Source organism: Harpia harpyja, chromosome 4 (genome assembly GCF_026419915.1).
Source record: "Harpia harpyja isolate bHarHar1 chromosome 4, bHarHar1 primary haplotype, whole genome shotgun sequence".
In the NCBI taxonomy this organism is placed as follows: domain Eukaryota; kingdom Metazoa; phylum Chordata; class Aves; order Accipitriformes; family Accipitridae; genus Harpia; species Harpia harpyja.
The window spans coordinates 68,839,316-68,858,923 of NC_068943.1; the positions used below are offsets into that span (position 1 = coordinate 68,839,316).

General features: G+C 40.3%; 1 protein-coding gene across 7 annotated transcripts in view; it reads right to left on the reverse strand.

The window, feature by feature from the left end:
* Positions 1 to 19,608, reverse strand: part of ARID1B (AT-rich interaction domain 1B) — a 336,644-nt gene that overhangs the window by 14,628 nt on the left and 302,408 nt on the right. For all 7 annotated transcript variants that reach the window (XM_052784649.1, XM_052784650.1, XM_052784654.1 and 4 more), the window contains 4 exons: positions 15,272 to 15,481; positions 11,633 to 11,837; positions 1,924 to 2,062; positions 401 to 573 (listed from right to left, as the gene is read on the reverse strand). In XM_052784649.1, coding sequence (XP_052640609.1) covers positions 401 to 573; positions 1,924 to 2,062; positions 11,633 to 11,837; positions 15,272 to 15,481 — 727 coding nt within the window. The remainder of the gene's footprint in view (positions 1 to 400; positions 574 to 1,923; positions 2,063 to 11,632; positions 11,838 to 15,271; positions 15,482 to 19,608) is intronic.

The following is a 19,608-nucleotide window of genomic DNA, read 5'->3' on the forward strand; positions in this document are numbered from 1 at the left end:
TGAATTCCCAGTTCAGCCCTACTACAACCAGGCATGTTGCTTCACCCCTTCACATTCTAACACTGAAGTCCAGCATCTGATTTGCAGAGTAGCTAACCACCTTTAAGAAACATAAGGCATTGCACAAAATCTAACCCTATGAATTTATGCCATTTCCTGAAATGTATTTCTACAAGCATTTTTAGCATTCTGTTAAGTAAAATAAACAGCGTGACTCTGAGAGGGGAAAATATGACCAGACCAGAATGAAACACAATTGCACTGCAGCTCTCTTTTTGGTACAAGGACACCATTTTACCAATGGCAAAATCAGCAAAGTTAAAAAGCTCATTGTGATGACTAGAACATCTTCATTACATAGAAGTAGGGAAGAACACTTAAGCTCCCACAAAGAAAATACCTTTTCTCATTCCACCAAAAGGATCTTTATTCGGCTCATATGGCATCCTTCCCATCATATCTGGCATGTTTATTCCCTGCTGGTATGGTGCATTTGGCGTCATGGAGTTTCGCTTTGGGAATGCTGAATCACTTACATCAGAAAAGGGATCATGCACACTAACTGCGCTGTTTCTAGCAGATGAGAAAAAGGAGGCATTAACATCATCGTGTATTCATAAGAATTGTGAAAACAGACTGGACTATAATACACCTAGCTCATGATACTGTGGCAGTGATCAGTGCATGATACATCTGAGGAAGATGCAAAAAACTTTCACAATGGACAGTCATTAAAAAAATCCACCCCTTTTTTTCCCAAGCCTATCTGGCTACTTACCTTAAAGATTAGGATTTTTAATCTAATTCAACTGCGTGTGTTCTTATTACTCATATAAAAGTCTAAACCTTTCTGAAATTTCACTAAGCTGTTTGCCTCACTACCCCAAGGCAGTGAGCTCCACAGGTTAATTATATGCTGTGTCAAAACAGTATTACTTTTTATCAGTTTCATATTTATTACCTTTCAAATTTACCAAGCACCCCATTGCTCTCCTACCAGAGGAAAGACTAAAGAGCAACACTTGATTTACCTCCCAAATACCATTTATTGTTATGGAGAGGCACTAAGCTTTATGGCTGCAGCCAGCTTTATTCTAAAGCCCTTAAAAATTTGGCTTTGAAAATGGAGTTTCCCTGATAACTATCAGATTTATTCTTAACACAAAAGAAAATTTTCTACGTAGTGAAAGAAAACTCAATCTGAATTAAAGATGATTAAAAAAGGTTCCTGTTATCCCTTCTGCAGTATTACAGATGGAGGAAAAAAAGAACCTAAGCATGTTAAGTTCAGAGTGACTCCACATAGTTCAGAGCTCAGCTACATTCCTGCTGAAGTCAACAAGAACTTTTTTTGCCGGACTTCAGTGGGCTAAGGATCCTTAATGAATGGTGAGAAGGCTTCACTTCAGATTAAGCTGGTCTGTGTGACTTACAGGACGTAGAACTGAAAGGGATCTCTTGGTCCATCCAGTTGAATCCTCTGCCATCTCAACCACTGTTATTATATAATTTTTATAATTTGAATTTAAGTAACACCTTAAAACACACATTCCTCCCTCCTGAGTATGAATGTCTGGACCTGTACACCAGAGGAGGACAGGGTAAGCAAGGAAAGGAAGGTTGTGGTTCAAAGTTGGTGCTGCTGGGTTCCACCTTCCTCTCCACTCTTCATATATTCACACGGCCCCCTTTGCACTGGTGCTTGTCTGATCCTTCTCTGGTGTTTAGAAAGCTAATGCAGCTCCTACTCCTTCCTCCCTTTCTTTCTCTCCCCTCCAAAAAGAAATAATTTTCTGCTGCTTTTAAAGCTCTGACCAGTTCACCACAGAATCAGATGAGTGCCCGAGCAGTTGGGAAAGACTGGCTTAAACTGTTGTAGAACTACACAGCCCAACAAAACATGAAGCAAAGCCCTTTTCATACCTGCCACCCTGCATAGGTGTCATCTGTCCATGAGGTGTTGACGCTGGTGTTGGGGGCTTCAAATCGCCTGGCACTTCTGTCATGGAATTACTACCAGTAGACTGTGGAGTCTGTGGGCCTTGCAAGGAACCAGAATTAGCTGGGAAATGAAAAGAAAAAAGGAAATATTAAAAGGTAGCAGCCAAATTCCTTGGAAATAATAATCATGGAGAGAAACTGGTTCTTTCCCCCATAAGCCTGCTTATACCATGCATCTCAGTATAACTATATATCCCAATTCCTCTGAGATCAGGATATGCTGTGCAGTAATAGCCATCATCTTTCCTAGAACCATGAATTTAATCTGCTGCCTGAAGCAACATGAATAGAGATCATCTAGATGAAGGATCATTTAAATCAGAGGGCAGAGATACAAAGTTAATTGTCTATAGTTTACAACAGAGTAAATGAAGGTTGTTCTTTGGCACAGCTTCTTTATATAATCACTATCACAACACATACATTCATAAGGCAAATTTCAGCCAGAAGCTTTTCCTCACAAATTTAAACTGCTATATTAATATAAATTCATAATTTCATTTACCACTAAAAGGCAGACATTTCCATGGTGAAACATAGCAAATGATTAGTGGCACACTGCAACCCTATGCCATCTTTGAGACAGCATGGCAAAAGATTGTCTTTAAGAAATGCAAAAGACAATCTGGCATAAGAAGAAAGGGACCACTGAAAGCAGAATTTGAACAGGAGGCTATAGATAAGACTCCTAATAAACTGTAAAAGTAGCAATGGCCATCTTATCAAAATGTAGTTAGGGTCATTGTAGAGCATATATAACAAGACCAGGTCAATTCTGCAAAGTATCTATTTGATCTGCAAAAATTTCTATGTTGAGATCCCAGAAAGTGATAGAGTACCTGCACTACTGTCCTCCTTAATCATGGTAAATAGCTATATTCTTGGTATGACAACAAGCGTAGAAAAGCGTGTACTGTTCTATTCCAATGAGACTGAGCAGCAATAAGGGCATTAAATGAATACATCATATAAGCTAATGATAAAATACATCCAGACCAGTCTTTTGAAGTAGACACTGAAGTTACTATTTTCATATGACTACTGAGGAGAAATACTCGCCAACCCCAAAGATCTGACGTAGTAGTTTTCTGATTTAGAAGGTGCTAAGTGGGAACTAGTAACAACATCTAAGCCTTGGATCTGACTGGCCTTGCAGCAGAAATTCTACCTGAGGATAACCTGTAGGATTCAAATCTTTAGATGCAATTGGGAAAAAAAAATACCAAAGAAAAAATTTACAATCTAATAAACTCAGAAAGATATGGCTTTGGCTTGAGAGGTCCTTCTTTTTCATGAACTGTCATGTAAGCATTTTATAGTGCCTCACTATCTATGTTCAACAACCAATTAACAAAACTTTATAAATTACTGCTAGAGGGAAAATTGGAACAAGCAGTATGGGCTTTTCTTCTGCATGTGAAAGAGAGAGTAGTTTATAATTGACTTGGAATCCTAGAACACTCATCATCTTGACAGGCAGAGCTTGTTTTTAACTGAAGAACACCTTTTTTATATGTGTTTCATTTACATCTGTAACACATGTTCCACTATCTGGAAATCAGTCTCAGTAGCAAGTGCATATGTAAAATCCACATTGTGGAGACTACATTGTTCTTGTCCTCAGCTTTTTGCAGCATGTTTGGATTATGCTCACATAGTAATGAAGTTTGAAAGCAGTTTAAGAAAAGCTCTCTGATTGCATTAATACAGTAACAACAATAACATTTGCAACAACTAATGCTACAGTTGACTGAAGGCTTTAGTGCTATAATAAAAACAAATTCATGTGATAATAAAAAAAATCATCATGTTCACATAAAACAAGCCCTTTGTATATATGACCCCTGAGTGAGCCAGGATCATTCTCCTGCCCTTGAGCTTTAAACACAATTCTAGATTACTTCTAAAAAGCTTGAAAGCATTTCTGAGTTAAGCCACACATTGTCACATACCATCTTGTTGTATTAGAACCATGCAGGTAAACATCTTAGTGTACCCATATACTTACTGTAAAACATGATATTGCCTAACCCTGCATATTTCTCATATGGTGGGCTATTAAGCAGCAATTAAGTTCTTCCCTATCCTACCTGAGCAAGAACTTAATTCATATCTAAAGTAAACCTAAAGAAAATAAGTAAACTATTTTTTCAGTATTTATGGGCTGCATGAATATAGAATCTTTATTATGAATAACAATGTGGTTTATATAATCGTCTTAGATAAGGAAAGTTTTAAAAGCAAAAAGAAGATAGCCAACTGAGAAGCTACAAGTAAAATTTCTATCTGCTGGGTGGTGGTTATAGGGTTGGCTATTTTTCCCCCACCTCTTTCTAAATGACTGCTTATAAACAGCTGAAAAATTGGAAGGCAAATGCTATCTTGAAAAGTGCAAAGTTTCTGGTACTGCTTTGTTAATAGGCTTTGTTCTTGATCTCCATTGGGTCAGGGACGCTTCTGCAGAATAGGGACTGCAAGTGTTTCAATCTCTGGATTAGGTCATCAGCTACCAAGAAGAGCCCAAGTGTGGATATGACCTACAAGCAACTGCAAAGACAATTATTTCTATGTCATACACTCACAGGCCACTGAATAGTTCATCTATATTTTAGTAACAGAGTCAATTTAAATAGCACATTCTTTGAGAAAAAATAAGTATTTACTCTTAATTGTTCCTGTTGGTAGAGCAGGTACAATTTTTTAAGCAACTTAACTTTCTCTTGTAGGATGTGGTTTTCAGTACCTTTGCCAAGCTTCAGTCAATCATCGGGAAGCCCTCCTGATGGATATTCCCCTCAAGCTAATTTTGTTTTGGAAATTTTCAGCTGTAACTGGCCAGCTTTTTTTAAGAATGTGCTTTCAAAAATACATGGTCCTCTTCTGTTGTCCCCAAAAGAGAAATACTTTTCTATGAGTCTTCCAAGCCAAGTATATATTTGGTCACCTTTTTCATACACAGCAACAGTGGTCCCTTCATTGTTTGAAGAAGAGACTTGGTGGTAATGTTGGGGACATGCCTGTGACAGGGAAAGTACTCTTGCTGTTCCAGTGTTTATTCCGATTTGGTCAAATAAATTTGTGAAAAATAACTGTTTATATGTAGAGATTATTAGCTTGCTATACATTCACTGCTTGGTTTTCTGAAGTTCCTGTTTGTACTTGTTTCAGGATGGGGGTGAGCAGGATTCTCACTGTAATTCAGCTCCTGGGTTGATCTGGGCAGTCTTGAATATGGAGCTGAGCACGAGAACCTACAGCCAGGAAGCCATGGCACACAAGCTCTCATGGTTACAACTGGAGATTGGCAAGCACAGGCAAGGTAATAGGGTTTCTGACCATTAACAGAAAAGGAGAATAGAAGGAGACTGACAAGGGGACTGGGAACATGGAAAGGATATACGGATTCTGCTGAGATCAGATTAGAATCTGAGAAGTCTGAAGTTGCATGGACATGGTACTACACAACAGGGAACACCAAGAAAGCCCAGAAAATGCACCTAATGAGAGTTAAAGTACAGGGAAAGAACCATAAGTGGCTGGATAGAGACAGAGAGTTCAATACTGCGCAGAGTCCAATACCTGGCATGTGAGTGAAACTAAATTTTGCACAAGAGGTTCTTAGATGTGTGTTCCTTTTCTCAGAGAGTCTGTTTAGAGACGCTGTTTTCCAGCTGGGCAGAACATGTAGGGCAACAGATGAGATAATATAAAGGGCTATACATGGCAAAACTTAGTACCCAGAATTATCAGATACTCATGTTGTAAATTTTTTGGTAGCCCAGTTCCTCTTTTGTAGAATGGGAATCATACTACCTTCCCTCTCAGATGCGTATTGCAAAGGCTGATTAATACTTTTTAAAGACCTCAAAATACAGTTGCAGTGAAGATGAGAAAAACCAAGGAGTAAATTTATAACCCTCTGTTTGAGTCTGGTTGAAAACCGTGGCACAAGTAAGGGCTGTGTACTGAAAAGTGAGGATAACACAAAATACTGAATAGCTCCTCATTCACTGAGCACTGTTCATTCCGTGCACCAAATGACACAGACATTTCATGGAAAAAATTTCAATGTGACTACGTAATTAAGAGTGTATTGAACTGTATATGCACAAGGAAACATAATTAAGGTTGCAAAGATTATATCTCACTTTTGGCATTTCCTAACCTTTGAGCACTTGACTTTGCATCAAAGCAATACACTTCAAACAGTTTTTGGATGTAGCATTTGCACACAGGTGCCTGCATGCATACACGTTAAATGAAAACTAGTTATGTTCTTTCATATGTACATTCTACACACATTGCTATTAGCAATGTTTTGTAGTTAAAGAATGTGAAAACAACCCTCTTCATAAGAAAGCACAGTATTCCTTCTTCATGTTTCACCTTAACTTTTACATTTGCTAAGCTGCTCTCTGAAATTTTTACATCTATCCTTGCATGGTTTTTATTATGGTAGATGTTAATTTTGATTGTGGACATCCTGAAATAGAAACCCTATCTTTTAAAGTGCTTCATAAGCTTCAGTATTAAACAGAGAACTAAGGAGGAAGACAAACAACAATGTTCTTTTAGAATAGGTAATCTCTGCTTACATGATTCTGCAGCTGTCTTGGGGATGTCCAGGAAAAAACCTGTGTGTACATAGCTACTGAATGCTTCATCTCACATCCACATCTCAGCAATGCTTGTCTTTCAAGTGTCATAACAGATTTGTAAGAATATGCTTTTAACAATAGAAAATTAATCCAAAATGAAATAAAATGAACATCTTTGTTAGTGAGAAGGTGAGGTCCTACAAACTCTTCCACAGTTCACTCAATGGCACGTATTATTCTTGGCACCATGGAATTATAGCACCAGTATGGCTTTTCCCTTGCAAAGCCTGCATGGTGGTGAGTACTGCTTTCAGGAAAGATCCTTTATTCACCAGAAGAGAAATATGCAGTTTAAAAAAAAAAAAATAAAAAAAATCTTTCTCTTGCCAGAAATTTTTTCCCTTCAGGAAAAAAAAAAAAAAAAAAAAAAAGAAAGAAGAACTCAACCTCTTGAAACTCCATTAATATGAGGTCTGACATGCTCTCTAGGATATCCCTACTTTTTGCCAGAAGCTACAAATGTATACTCTAAAGTAAACAATGGAAAGGTTACTGAAGGTTAAGTACATTCACATACTTCAGAACGAACAGCCAGCCGCCACGCTGGGAAGATAATTTACACAGCACGAACCCAGTGCCCCAGTTAGGCCGGGCTGGGGGCCGCTGGCTGCGGCAGGGCCCCCCTGGGTGGGCAGGGGTGCAGGCACGGGGGCACCTCTGCCTGTCCCCCCCGTCCACCCCTCCCGACCCCTCGCCCATCCGTCTTCCGTGGGGATTCCCTGGCTGGCCTCATGACACGCTCCATGACATCACCTGCCTGCTAATAATAGCACTTCAGTCAGCCACCCGCCAGCAGAGACTGATGGGTTTGGTTACAGACGCACTCACTGAATGGCTGTGTCGTGTGGTGCTGTGTCGCGTCCCCCCCGCCATCCCCCTCCCCAAGTCTTGTTTCTCTGCTGCCAAGGAAACGCAGGGAACACACTCTTGGCACGCTCTCACTCCCTCTTTCCAACACAGGCGTGCAATTTTCCAGGTCTGCTGTAATGAAATCTCCATTGACATCAGGGCCAGCTGCTGTGTGTTACTCAGGAGCATCCTTGGCTGTACCACTGTGGCCATCCTGTTCATTCAGTATAGGATAAATGCTCAAGTTTGTAATTTTGAGAGTCATGCATACATAACCACATACTGCATCTAAGAATTTACAGTGCCAGAGTACAGCAAAGGAATATAACTCCTTCATGCTGATGCTCTTTTGCAATTTTCTCTCCAGCACCCATTAGTGCTTAGAATAATGGCCCCCAGAATTCTTTTCAGTTTAGAACTTGCCACGAGTTTTGACCAAAATATACACAAAATCATCAAACACACACGACAGGAAGAGCGTTTTGTCTTTGCAGCCACTTCTGAAAAGCACTGGGGTCCTGAAGGATGCTTATGAAGACCTACAATGACTCTCTCTCTAAAAGGGATTTTCTACACAGCAAAAGAGCAGTCAACAGTTGACATGGACCTTGGCACAGACCCAACGATCAGGATATAAGGCCAAAAGGGGTCCTCTAACAGCTAGCCTGTTATTAGGCATCTGCTGCTGGTCTTCACTGCTGATGGCATTACCTGACCCAGACAGATTTAAGCTGTGATGCAAAGGCCTCAGCCTACCACAAGCATGTCTCCAACTTGCACAGCCTCAGAGCAGTGCAAGCCACACTAAAACACATCCAGGCCCCCACCTCTCCCTGGAAGTTTTATGAAAGAACAGAAGAGACCCTGACAGTGATATGAAGCCAGAACATTTATTAAAATAGGCAGCTAATCCTACCCCTAACACCTTGGCTACTGTGCAAACCTCTGCTGAACAAAGCCAATCAGCCTGTCGCTTTGCTGCTCTGCTCACACTCCTTTTTTCAACTTTTTATAATTGCTGATGCTGTCCTGAATTGCACTGGACATAGCACTAAATTATTCACTCTTTTACATACCATTTACCTTATTAATGATGTTGTAAAAACCAGAAGTGATGGGAGAATCCCAAATACAGCACTACAAGCAAATGGACTAACACATGAACCCAGACCACTGCCTCGCAGTCCCATAAATTTGACTTACATTGCACCCTTTCCCTGACCAGCTTCTTCTATAGGAATCTCCTTGCTATGGTTGCTGCACTGTGTTTCCTAGCATTCCCTCTAAGACTGCATTCTAAAGGTCATCTGTGAGGCAGTCACATAATCACCCCTTGGATGTGAGACACCTGCAAGAACTGAGCTGCTCTAAACTGCACTTCAGCCTGCTCCCAACTTGCATAACATCTGCCTGGGAGCTGCATCTACATAGGAACTGAATTCTTCTCTGGCTGCCAAGAAGGCTGCCAGTCCCTATCTATTCTTATGAGCAACTGAAATATTTAGTTTTAAAAGTTTTATGAAGATCATCTGATTTTTAAACTCTCAAGACTCTTATTTCATAGCATCAGCTGGTTAGAATTGGACAAAATACAACACCCTCCCCTCTGAGACAAGTCCCCCTACTTTTTTATCAGAATTAACTTCAGCCCTAATACTTTAACTAGTTCTCTGAAAATGGATTTGGCTTCAAAGTGGCTCTGCCTACACTGAGCTAACTGCACAACAGAGGCTAACGGTTAAAGCAAGGACCTTTGGAGGCTACTGTTTCTTGTTCTATTGGGCTCCTGTTCCCTCTGAATGCCAGAGAGTAACAGATTATCTGAAGTGCATCTACAACTCTACTTCTTTTGTGCAGTTAAAATGTTAATGTTGGTATATACTAAAGGAAAAGGAGCAAGAAAAAAAGCTGACTATTAAAGAGAACAGGCTTGTACTCTCCGCAGCATCTATACCTCAGCGGGATTTCATGTACTAAAGCTGATACACACTGGGAAAGCCTTTCTCCATACAGAAGTGCAGTCCCATTCAGTGACACAAGCTCTTTTCTTGCCAACAAAACAAACCTTAAGATCTTTGCTTGCTTTCTCCTCTTCTAGTCTCTATGTCCTGCTGTGTTTTTATTTTAGAAAAATAGTTTCAGTTCTCCTCACAGACAGATTGCTTGAATGTTATGACAAATTTAAACTTGGACTTTGCCATTTTCATCTGTAGTGTCATGATGCAAAAGGACCCTGTGAAAGTGGTACATCTGACATTTCTATTCCTTTCTTTCAGGTTTATGTATTTAAATAACGAGTCTTCATCTCAAAATTCAGCCAATTTACGGTGATCATCCCTGAACCAACTACTGAGAGCAGTGTTAGAGGGAGAGGGGGTAAGGGAGGAGAGAGCAAAGCAAAATACTCTTTCATTTTTAGTACTGCTGTTTAGTTTTAGAAACAGATGAATCTCCTCTTCATCCTCCTTAACAAGTCTTAACAGTTTCAGCTTTCTCAGGAGGTGACAGGCATGTCCAACATTTTTTGCAGTAGTGCACATTCAGGACACTCTATGCTCATTTCAGACAGATAAACATTTGGACTACAGGCTTCACTTCTAGTACCAAACATTTTTCTGCATCTTCTAAACTTGTATTGCAAAGTAACCTAGTTATCTTCTCTATTAAATAGTCAGCGTTGGGGTACCCGATAATCCTAGGTGTTAACAAGGTGGAGGAAATATTTAAGCTATTACACAGAGAGATGTACCTAGGAGGATTTTAACCAAACACTCCCCCAAATCCTTATAATGAATGCATCAGGCTGAGAAAGATTTAAGCCTTATTGCCGTTATCTTTTCTATACTGACAAAGTGCTATCATAAGAAATGATCTTGTAAAGGCCAGAACTGTATTATATGATTGTAAAGGTCTTTGCAATTTTCTAGTATCCATGATAGGATACTGGAGCCATGCAGCCTGCAAACTGCTTGCAGAGCTTGCTGGGTCCCTGACTTGCCACTTCCCATTTCCAGCCAGTGAACTGCACTAACAGAAATTAAGTTATTTAATACTTTCCTAAAACTGCCTTCTAATGCAGGAAACTGCTGTAAACATTCCAGGAATTACATTCTGCTAGCAATAACAGGAGATGATCTGCCTAATAGTAATTGTGAAGGTAGTTCACACCTTTTGTCAAATTATTTTGTTGGTCAGAAAAGCCTAATCAGCAAATCACAGGAATTTTTTCCTCTTCCATGGGTAGTCCAGAAGTCAACATAATAGACTAATACTACGCACCTCTTCCTATGTACTTAACATGTTTCTACTTAAGAATTTCCCTGCCTTGAATATCAATCAAGACTATCAAATCTTGAGAGTCTTAAGTTAAATGAATTTAGAAACAAAAGTGTGGTTTCAAATACCACACCGTACATGCAAGAAGAACAGCCAAAATAAAGCAATTCCAGTTCCAGTTTTTCAGACGAGAGAATAAAGACAGTGATGCTAATGACTTATCTGACATACAGGATTAGCAACAAAAGAACAGAGCGTGCCTCCAAACTATGAGGTCTGGCAGTGAGGATACACCATACTCTCAACTCTCTCCATCTGCCACCCATTCAACATGAGCTGTATCAGAGCAACCATCTGAGACCACTGATCAGTCCAGCATCTGCCATCCTGACTCCAACTGAAGCTTTACTGACCAACAGTTGTGTTGAAAACACAGCTTCAGAGTCATAGCAAGGAAAGTGCAAGTACCAGAATCTGATCTTTAGACAAACGGACGCTCCTTTTAGTACCAGCTGCCTCCTGTCTTACCGCGCAAGAACATCTGTGCAGAATGCTATTTTTTTTACTGTGCCAGTGTAACTGAATATTAAGGGTATGCTGGCACACACATCTTTATATGTTAGTGAGCAATGACAAACTAGACACATGACTGCGGATGGCCCTTCAGAGTTAAATCTGACTTGACTCAGGAGCTAGCTCCAAGTTTGAAAACAAGATGCCAATAACATACTTATCCCTGCCGCTTGTCCAGCATTAGCAAGACCTGCTTCTAAATATATAAACTGCAACCTAGTATCTTTTGCATTCAAAAAATGGTTGTGTAAGAGGCTGCAGTTTTTTTGACTTACCAGGAGATGGCGGCTGAATCTTAGGTTGTTTCTTAGTATCTCCGGTGCTGAAGACTTCTGGAGGGGGCTCCTCCCCTCGCTCAATCTTGCACTCGAAGGCAAACAGGTACTGAATGTATTGTTTTTTCAGGGAGCTGGCTGCGCTGCTCGAAGTGCCAACGTTCAAGGTGGTTGCCAGCTCACGCCACTTCTTGTTTTTATTAACCTAGCAAAATAAATGGCAGAATCATTGGTTTGCAGCAAAGTGGTTTGGTTAAGTCAGGAGACAAAAAAGGAAAAAAAAAAAAAAAAGAAGAAAAAACCCCACTTAATGTCTTGGTTTACTTTTTTCATTTTCCTCTTTTAACTAATACTCATTACTCCCACACGCAGTAATGCATAGACAGCATTTACAGTTATAAAACCATTAAGGAACCTGCTGATAGCTACATAAAAAGCTTTGCTTGTGGAGAGTCTTCTGCATGGTGCATTTTTTAAATGCCTTGCACTCTTCCAGGGCCTATCTTCTTCAGTTAGCAATCCATCTCCAAGCAAATTCATGCTCATTCTCCCCCTCTCTGACACCCACCCACACCCACCCCATTCTAATTAAAAGGCAGCTTCTAAAAACTGATTTAGAAAGCAGTAACAGCGTTATTCTGCAATTTAAGTGTTTGAGCACTGATATGAAAAATAATTTTTCCTCCAAAATAGCCACCAGCTGTCAAACAGTTCAGCCCATAATCCCTGGTTCAAGTCCTTTCACTTTAGGGCGTCTTGCAGGGACAGATCAATGATCCTTCGGCTAGATGAGAGGCAGAGTGAAGCGAGGGCCCTTAATTAATTAAGGCAGACTTCAAACACACAGGGCTAGTCCAGCAATACTCTGCATTACAGTGCTGACTGCACAACTCCACTGTGAGTCTTGTTTGCAGTGTAAGGCTGAGAATATTTAAAGACTCTGTTCATGAGTTCCTCAAACACAGCTGATCTGTAATAACAGTGAAGTTCATTTGTCATCCTGGATGATGCCACTGGCTTGCTCAGCTGTACCACTCACAGCAGCCAGTATTTTTGCTGTAATACCTGATACCCAAAAGTTCATTCAACCAGTTGTGCAACTGCTAGGTATGATCCAAGGAGGTGAGGCAGCAGTGAAATAAACCGGCTTTAAATGGCTGAGCATCTCAGCTTTTGTTGGGGAACAATCCTGATTCCATGATGACTGCTATTTGCCCTGAGGCCTGAGATTTTAATGACTCCAATTTAGCTTGTATAGCTACAAAGGTTATCACTAGCCATATTGTTCCTAAGCCTGCGTGACAGCAAAAGAAACATTTAAGTTTCTCTCAGTGTTTAGTAACACCATAACTGCTGCAAGTCAGCAAAGATCTTTTGAGGATAGCAATAATAGCAAGCAGGTTGGCATGGCTATGCTAAGTGTTTTTATTTCTCTGGTACATCCTGCAAGAACCCAGGAGTTAAAGGAGATGAGATTTTCATAAACTGCCCCTGCCGAGGCTTGAAATCCAGTTACACAGCCCTTTGTGCCTACTGACTTACAGCTAAGTGGTGCGTAAGGAACACATTGCATAATGCAAACAGAAACATTCATGCCTAAATGCCCAGTATATTGGCATTTAAAAGAAGACTGCCAACCGCTATCCTGTTCATGTTGGGACCCCATCAGCTGCAACTATTCAGACAGAGAATTATGCACTGCCGCTGCACAGCTCCACTCCTTGCCACTCTCCGGGCAGAATCATGGGATGTGGAGTGCAGCAATTGGAGCAACAGCTTTTTAGGAGAGCATCACCCAGATGCACTTAAATAAACCTCAGCAAGCAAAGCTCCGCACCTCTCAGTAGCCCCAAAGAGATAAACACGGTGATCATTCATGTGGGCACACTAGCAAAACCAGGAGCCTTTATTTTAAGTGTCAATTTTTACCAGTACTGAAGCACACATATTTGTAACTCAAGCTCTTTCAAAAATCAGTCTAAGTGAACAGCATCTGTTCTTTGGCAATGTATGTCTGTCACTGCAAATCAACACTGAGTGTCCCAAAATAAATTTCCATAATAAGCAAACGTGAATGACTCTCTAGAATATCCCATCTGCCCCCCATCTTGCTTAATTTTTGATGCTAAGAGTCATACTATGGGCACAATCATACTGTATGAGGCAGAGGCAGCTGCATGATACGATTTACCTGTAATAAAGTTTCTGAGCTAAAAGTAATCAAATCTTTATGATGCTGGGGGGCATGAGCTGATCACTAAAAATGTCAGGATAACATCTCTTACCCATATACAGCATTTAACAACTGGCAAGGTGAACTATATTAGGTTTCTCTGCTTTCCTTTCATAACAGAAATAGCTAAAATCTCTGGACTTGAATGGCCAATGATCTAATTCAGTAGTCAAATCCTATGTTGTGAGGTGTACTATTAAAAATAGCATTGAAAATGGTACTAATTATGTTGGACATCTTTCTTGAACTAACCACATCAATTATTAAAATGTGCTCTCTTTCTGAGGATCTAATTTGTTTGCCATATTTTTGAGTTCAGATTTTGTAATTAGTGTAAAATTGTATCTATTTAAATATCAAATATTATCTATTTTATCTTAAATATTGCATATACATATTTATCTACACAGCTATGTTTTAGACCTCATCTTGCAAAACACTGAACATCCACCAACGTTCTTAAATCCACAGAAATTACGGGTCTCAGCACTTCACAGTAGCTTCTAGCACCTAGCCAGAGTGATCCCCTAGATGCAAGGTATGCTTTGTAAAAGCATCAGGCAAGGACAGATGACTTTGAATACCATATCTAAGGCTGCAAATACTGACCATTTTCTCCTGCTTTCCCTTTTGATGGTGCTAGACAATGAAACATTTAGTTTTACTCTGTGGTGGTCAGTCTTACAGAACTCACAAGTAATTTCCAAACACCCCTTTGCAAAACTTCCAGCTAAATGGTGAGAACACAAACCAAAGCTTCTCTCTCTCCCATCTGTGATTTTTTTAATTCTCAGCTCTTCCTGTTTTCATTTTCCTTCATCTCAATTAAGTAATTCACCTTTTCCTTGTAATTATAATGTTTGTGAGGCAACCCAAAATATCCTGTAAGCACTTTCCAAACACAGGGAAAGCACAGTCGGTGTCTAAGAAACAAATGTACTGTACATAAACACTCAGAGATGAAAGGTTTGGGACGAAGGACTGTGTTTCAAGAATATATCTGCCACTTCTCTGCAGAGATGAATTGATTTGTCCTAGAGGCAGTATCCCTATCTGGGAAGGATGGATTTCAAAATCTTCTTTTCCTTTCAGCTCTATCATCTGTTTCTTACTCGTAACTTTGATGGCGCTTTCCTCTTTTCTTCTCTTAGTGGCATTAATGGATTCCCCTGAACAGGTAACAATTTCATCTGTCTATAGCAATGGTCAATTTTGATTCAAACTCTAGTGTTTTAGGGCAATTACGCAGCCCCAGATGAGCTCCAGATAGATATTAAAGCACAAAATTCTATTTTCTTCCACAAAGTTGTCAGGACTGAAAATGTAATGGTGTAACCAGCGGGAAACACTCTAGAAAAAAAATGTGTAATGCCTTTTCAAAAGGTTCACTTTCAAGCACTTCTCACCTGTGCTAAACCTCCAATCTCTTTGACGCAGACATAGAGCCTGAACAGGTCCAGGGGCTTCTTGCCCACAGCTGGCAGACTGGCCACGGGCGTGCCCCTCTCCTCCATGAACGTGAGGTACCGATCTACCCACACCTTGCGCTCCGGCTCATTTCCTAGCTCATAGACTTTAGTGATCTTCTCTCCGGTTGTGGTAGAGGAACTTGATTTCTAAATCGCAAGAAGAAAAAAAAGAGTTGGGGGAAGGGTGGGAGGGGGAGGGAAAAGAAAGTAAGAAACTCACAACATTGAAAAAGAGAAGATGTCAAACAAACTAAAGCTATCACACAACAGTCAGGAATGAAGGCTACTAGTTCAGGCACAAACAGTACATTCTGTCCATATACGGAAAATTCAGCTTTTTAAATAAAGGGCCCAAACTCCCCATTTTCATGTTTCTTTCACCGATCTGAACTTTGGATCCCAGAAGGCAAAGTTTCTGATGTTGCCTCATGTCATTTGAAGAAGAGGTAGCTCTCACATAGTGCTTCTCATCCACTTATCTCAAAGTGCTTTGCAAGCAATGATTTGGGTAAAATTAAAAGCAAGTTTGTCCCACACAAGTTTACATAATCCTAAGAACAAACCAAATCAACCCTCTCCTCTTTGCCCTCAAAGAGGGGCTAGAAAACCAAGTGTTCCTCCAGAACAGGAATTGCACAAAAGTAGCCTAAAGCGTGAATCATGGCAAACTAGTACACGGAGAAGTAGCACTCTCTTCAGAGAGACACAAATGGTTATGCTTTACTACCTCGTCACACCACTGCTGGCCAAAAAGCAAGATGAGCAAGAGTGCCTACAGTACAAGAAGATTGGAGGCAATACTCTTCGTGAACTGCCAACTAGCTGCCCAAGCCAATAATGCTTATGAGTAGCTACTACTCTCCTCCCTTGAAAGAGGACAGAAGACGGCCATCTCACATGTCCTGCCTTGCAAAGAGAATGTGTATTATGACCAGGGAAAACCACAGATGCACAGCAATCAGAGCTGAACCACCACCAGGAGAAGCGAAAGAGGTGGAAAGAGCAGAATTCTTTCTCATGTGGCAGAAATGCAGGTGTGAACCCATTTTCCTGCTGCTATTTGGGCTTTATAGCTAATTAAAGCTCATGTTATCCTGATGCCCTTTTTCTCCTCTACATGGAGACGGCAGAAAGCACTGAGGCTGCTACACAAGCTGTAACTTCTCACCATATCTTTTCTGTGCAATATAACCCTGTGAGCTGGGCTTTGTGCCATGTGTGGATGGACTACACCCTATCTGAGCTGCCTCCGATCTGACAGCAGAGAGGGGCTGCTGCTACTGCAGGAAGACCCTCCTGCTTGCAGAAGGTGATTTGCTCAGCAGTGGAAGATGGGAGCGGTTCAGAGTTAAATACAAGAGAAAAAGACTGATATAAAGCTTTGGGAAAGGAGCCAAATACATGAAGGGAAACATATCCTTTATGTCTGTATAGTAAAATCCTAAACTTTGTTGTTGATTGCAGCAGACACTTCTTTAAACTCATCTAATCAATCATTCTTTCTCTCCTCTGCCTTTTCCTTACTTTGAACAGGAGACAGCACTATTCTGAAGTAAACGGGAACTTACTTCTAGTAGAACATCTCTGAAGAAGACCCTAGCTGTACCTCACGGATGCTAGAGAACCACCCACTTTGTCCATGTCCCCACTTAGCGCTGGTGAGGACTGGCGCTCAACACCACAAAAGATGCAGTGGGGCCACATACAACTGCCAATGATTTTAAAAGCATTGCCACCATTCATCTTGCACATTAGCCTGGAAAATATGACAGGCTCTGTATCTCCCTCCAGCCATTAGCTGAAACTTGGCAACACTGGGGGAGAGTCAGGAGAAAAGAGATGTGAAGCCAAGGGGGGTGACCCAGCAGTTCCATGAGCCATTGCTGCTCTTTCCAGTGAATGGATATTCATTTTTAATTAAATAAATAGCCTTCTGTACAGTTTTCTGCCTTGCTTCCCAATACTCTAACTTCTTCACAGTAGTCCTACCTTTCTTACTTAGAAATGAGGTGCACTCCTGAATTTACTTGAGCCAGATTCAGTTGTGTTACAACTCCTACTGAAGTCAGAGTGTCAAGGCTGAATTTGTTTTACTAATACTAAGCGGCTGGCAGGAAAGTACTTTGACATGAGTCCTGCAGATTATGCAATCAAAGCACAAACTGATTCTGTAATGGCAACCTGTCTACTCAAAGCATCACTTGCTATGTATCTGGATGTTCAAGAAAATCAGTTTAACTCTTTTCAACAAATATACTTTATCAAAGATCTCTGTGGAAGGTGGGTGGAAAGAGGGAAGTAGGCAAGTCATGTTGCTACTAATTTGATTTTGTAGTGAGAACAGATATATGTTCACATAGGCTTGAACAGCTGAATAAACTGGAGCTACCCCACTACTAGCTGCAGTAAGAACAAAGTTACTCTACTGCTCATCAGCATTAATATTAATCTGACACTTATGATGCTGCAGAACTTTAATAAAAAAGGTGGGAAATTTCAGCTTTTACCCAGCAAATTTTGAATGTGCTTATATTCTAACATATGAGGCAACAAAATAGTTTCTATTTCACTTTTATGACAGTCCACGATTAAGAATGTTCAGATTTACCAGTTTTACGTTTTCATTTTTATATGGTAAGATTCTCTTTTTCAAATGAGATTCAGAGCAGAATGGAAACAGTTAAGGATTTTTCATTCTGGGTTTTTCTACTGTACATCTCAAATGATGCTGCTTTTCAGCAGTGTGGCAGCAGGCTCTAGAATGACAGTATAATCTGAAAATTTTTCACGGCTTACAGAAGGTAAGAAGTGTTTCTTACTGTGTGAGCTTTCAGGTTGTCATGCTTCGTAAAACGGGTGCAATTTTCTTCTAAAATGAAATGTTAACTTTAGAAGAATACACTGGAGGGAAGAATGTGATTTCTCAAGAGTAAAGATCTTTTTCTCTTCTCTATTTTTATAAATGTAAACATATAAAAATGACAGATGTGTGCAAGCTAGTCTACACACAAACAAACTTCAGTTCCACATGGGCAGGTTCAGCTGGAAGCCTGAATTTGCCTATAGGTAAATGTTAACTCTCAGAAAATAAGGGTTTATTACAAAATGATCCCATTAGCAGATTGTTAACTAAAATGAGAGCATGCTAGGCAATGCTAGAAGAATACAGATCATGAGCTTTTCTTCTGTGAAGCTTGTTGATAATTTTGGTGATAAAAGAATGCTAGTGCAAGCCTGGGCACATACCTTTACCGATTTAGTTTCATCCTGCTCTGCCTTCAATCCCCAGCACTCTTCTACAGGTTATGACTGGCCATGTTTAAATGGCTGATTTAAAAAAAAACCCACCAAAGTATGTGGATACCAAAGCCAATTCCCATATTAAATCTGTCGAACCCCATACTTTATTTTCAATACACCTACCACCTATTCAAACTGTATTATGTATAGACCCTTGTACGGTGAGTCTGCAGAATCCTTCAGAGCAACACAAATTTCTGTAGGAGTACTTTTCACATTAAGGCAGTAGGTAGTTGTTTCTGTATGTATCTTTAAGCATCTATATTTATAGAACTATCTACCATTCACTTCCCCCACTTCAATAAAGAATTTCCCAATATTACACTTATTACATAGACCTATTTTACTACAGAACAGAGTGTGCATACACAGGCAGCAAAAACTGCCGAAGTCCTGTCTCTGGCAGGGGCTTTTGCAGGACACAATCCTCTGTCAAGATTTCTTCCTGAAGGAATCTGCAGACCCCTCACAGCTAGCACCAAGGAGATACAGTACTATTCAGGCATATGCACTGTCATGTTCATGGGTACCTATGGACAGGGAGCAGCGTTTTATGGGTTTTTCATAACCTACTCTTTTATTCATGTTGCAGCGACCCTGCATAGTTCACACCCACACTTGATATTTCTCTTTGAATTTTAAAGCCACCTTGCCACTGTCAGGGATGTACACTATGTGCAAAATTAGCATAGCAGAAGTGTCCTTTTACTGATGTACCCGAAGAGCCCTCAAAACATAATGTTCAAGAATTCCTTCTCCACATTTTCTCATGCCTCACTTCCACATAAAACTGCTGAAAGAGAGGATCCACTTAGTAGGATCACAGGGATACTGTGAAATGAATCACATACCATTCACCCTTGCTTTTATCCTCTGTTGGAATGGAGAAGTTGTAGCACATGAAGCAGTTTCGGGATTTAATGAACAAATTCAGGCTGTTTTCAAGTGTAACAGAATGCCTGCAATCAATCATT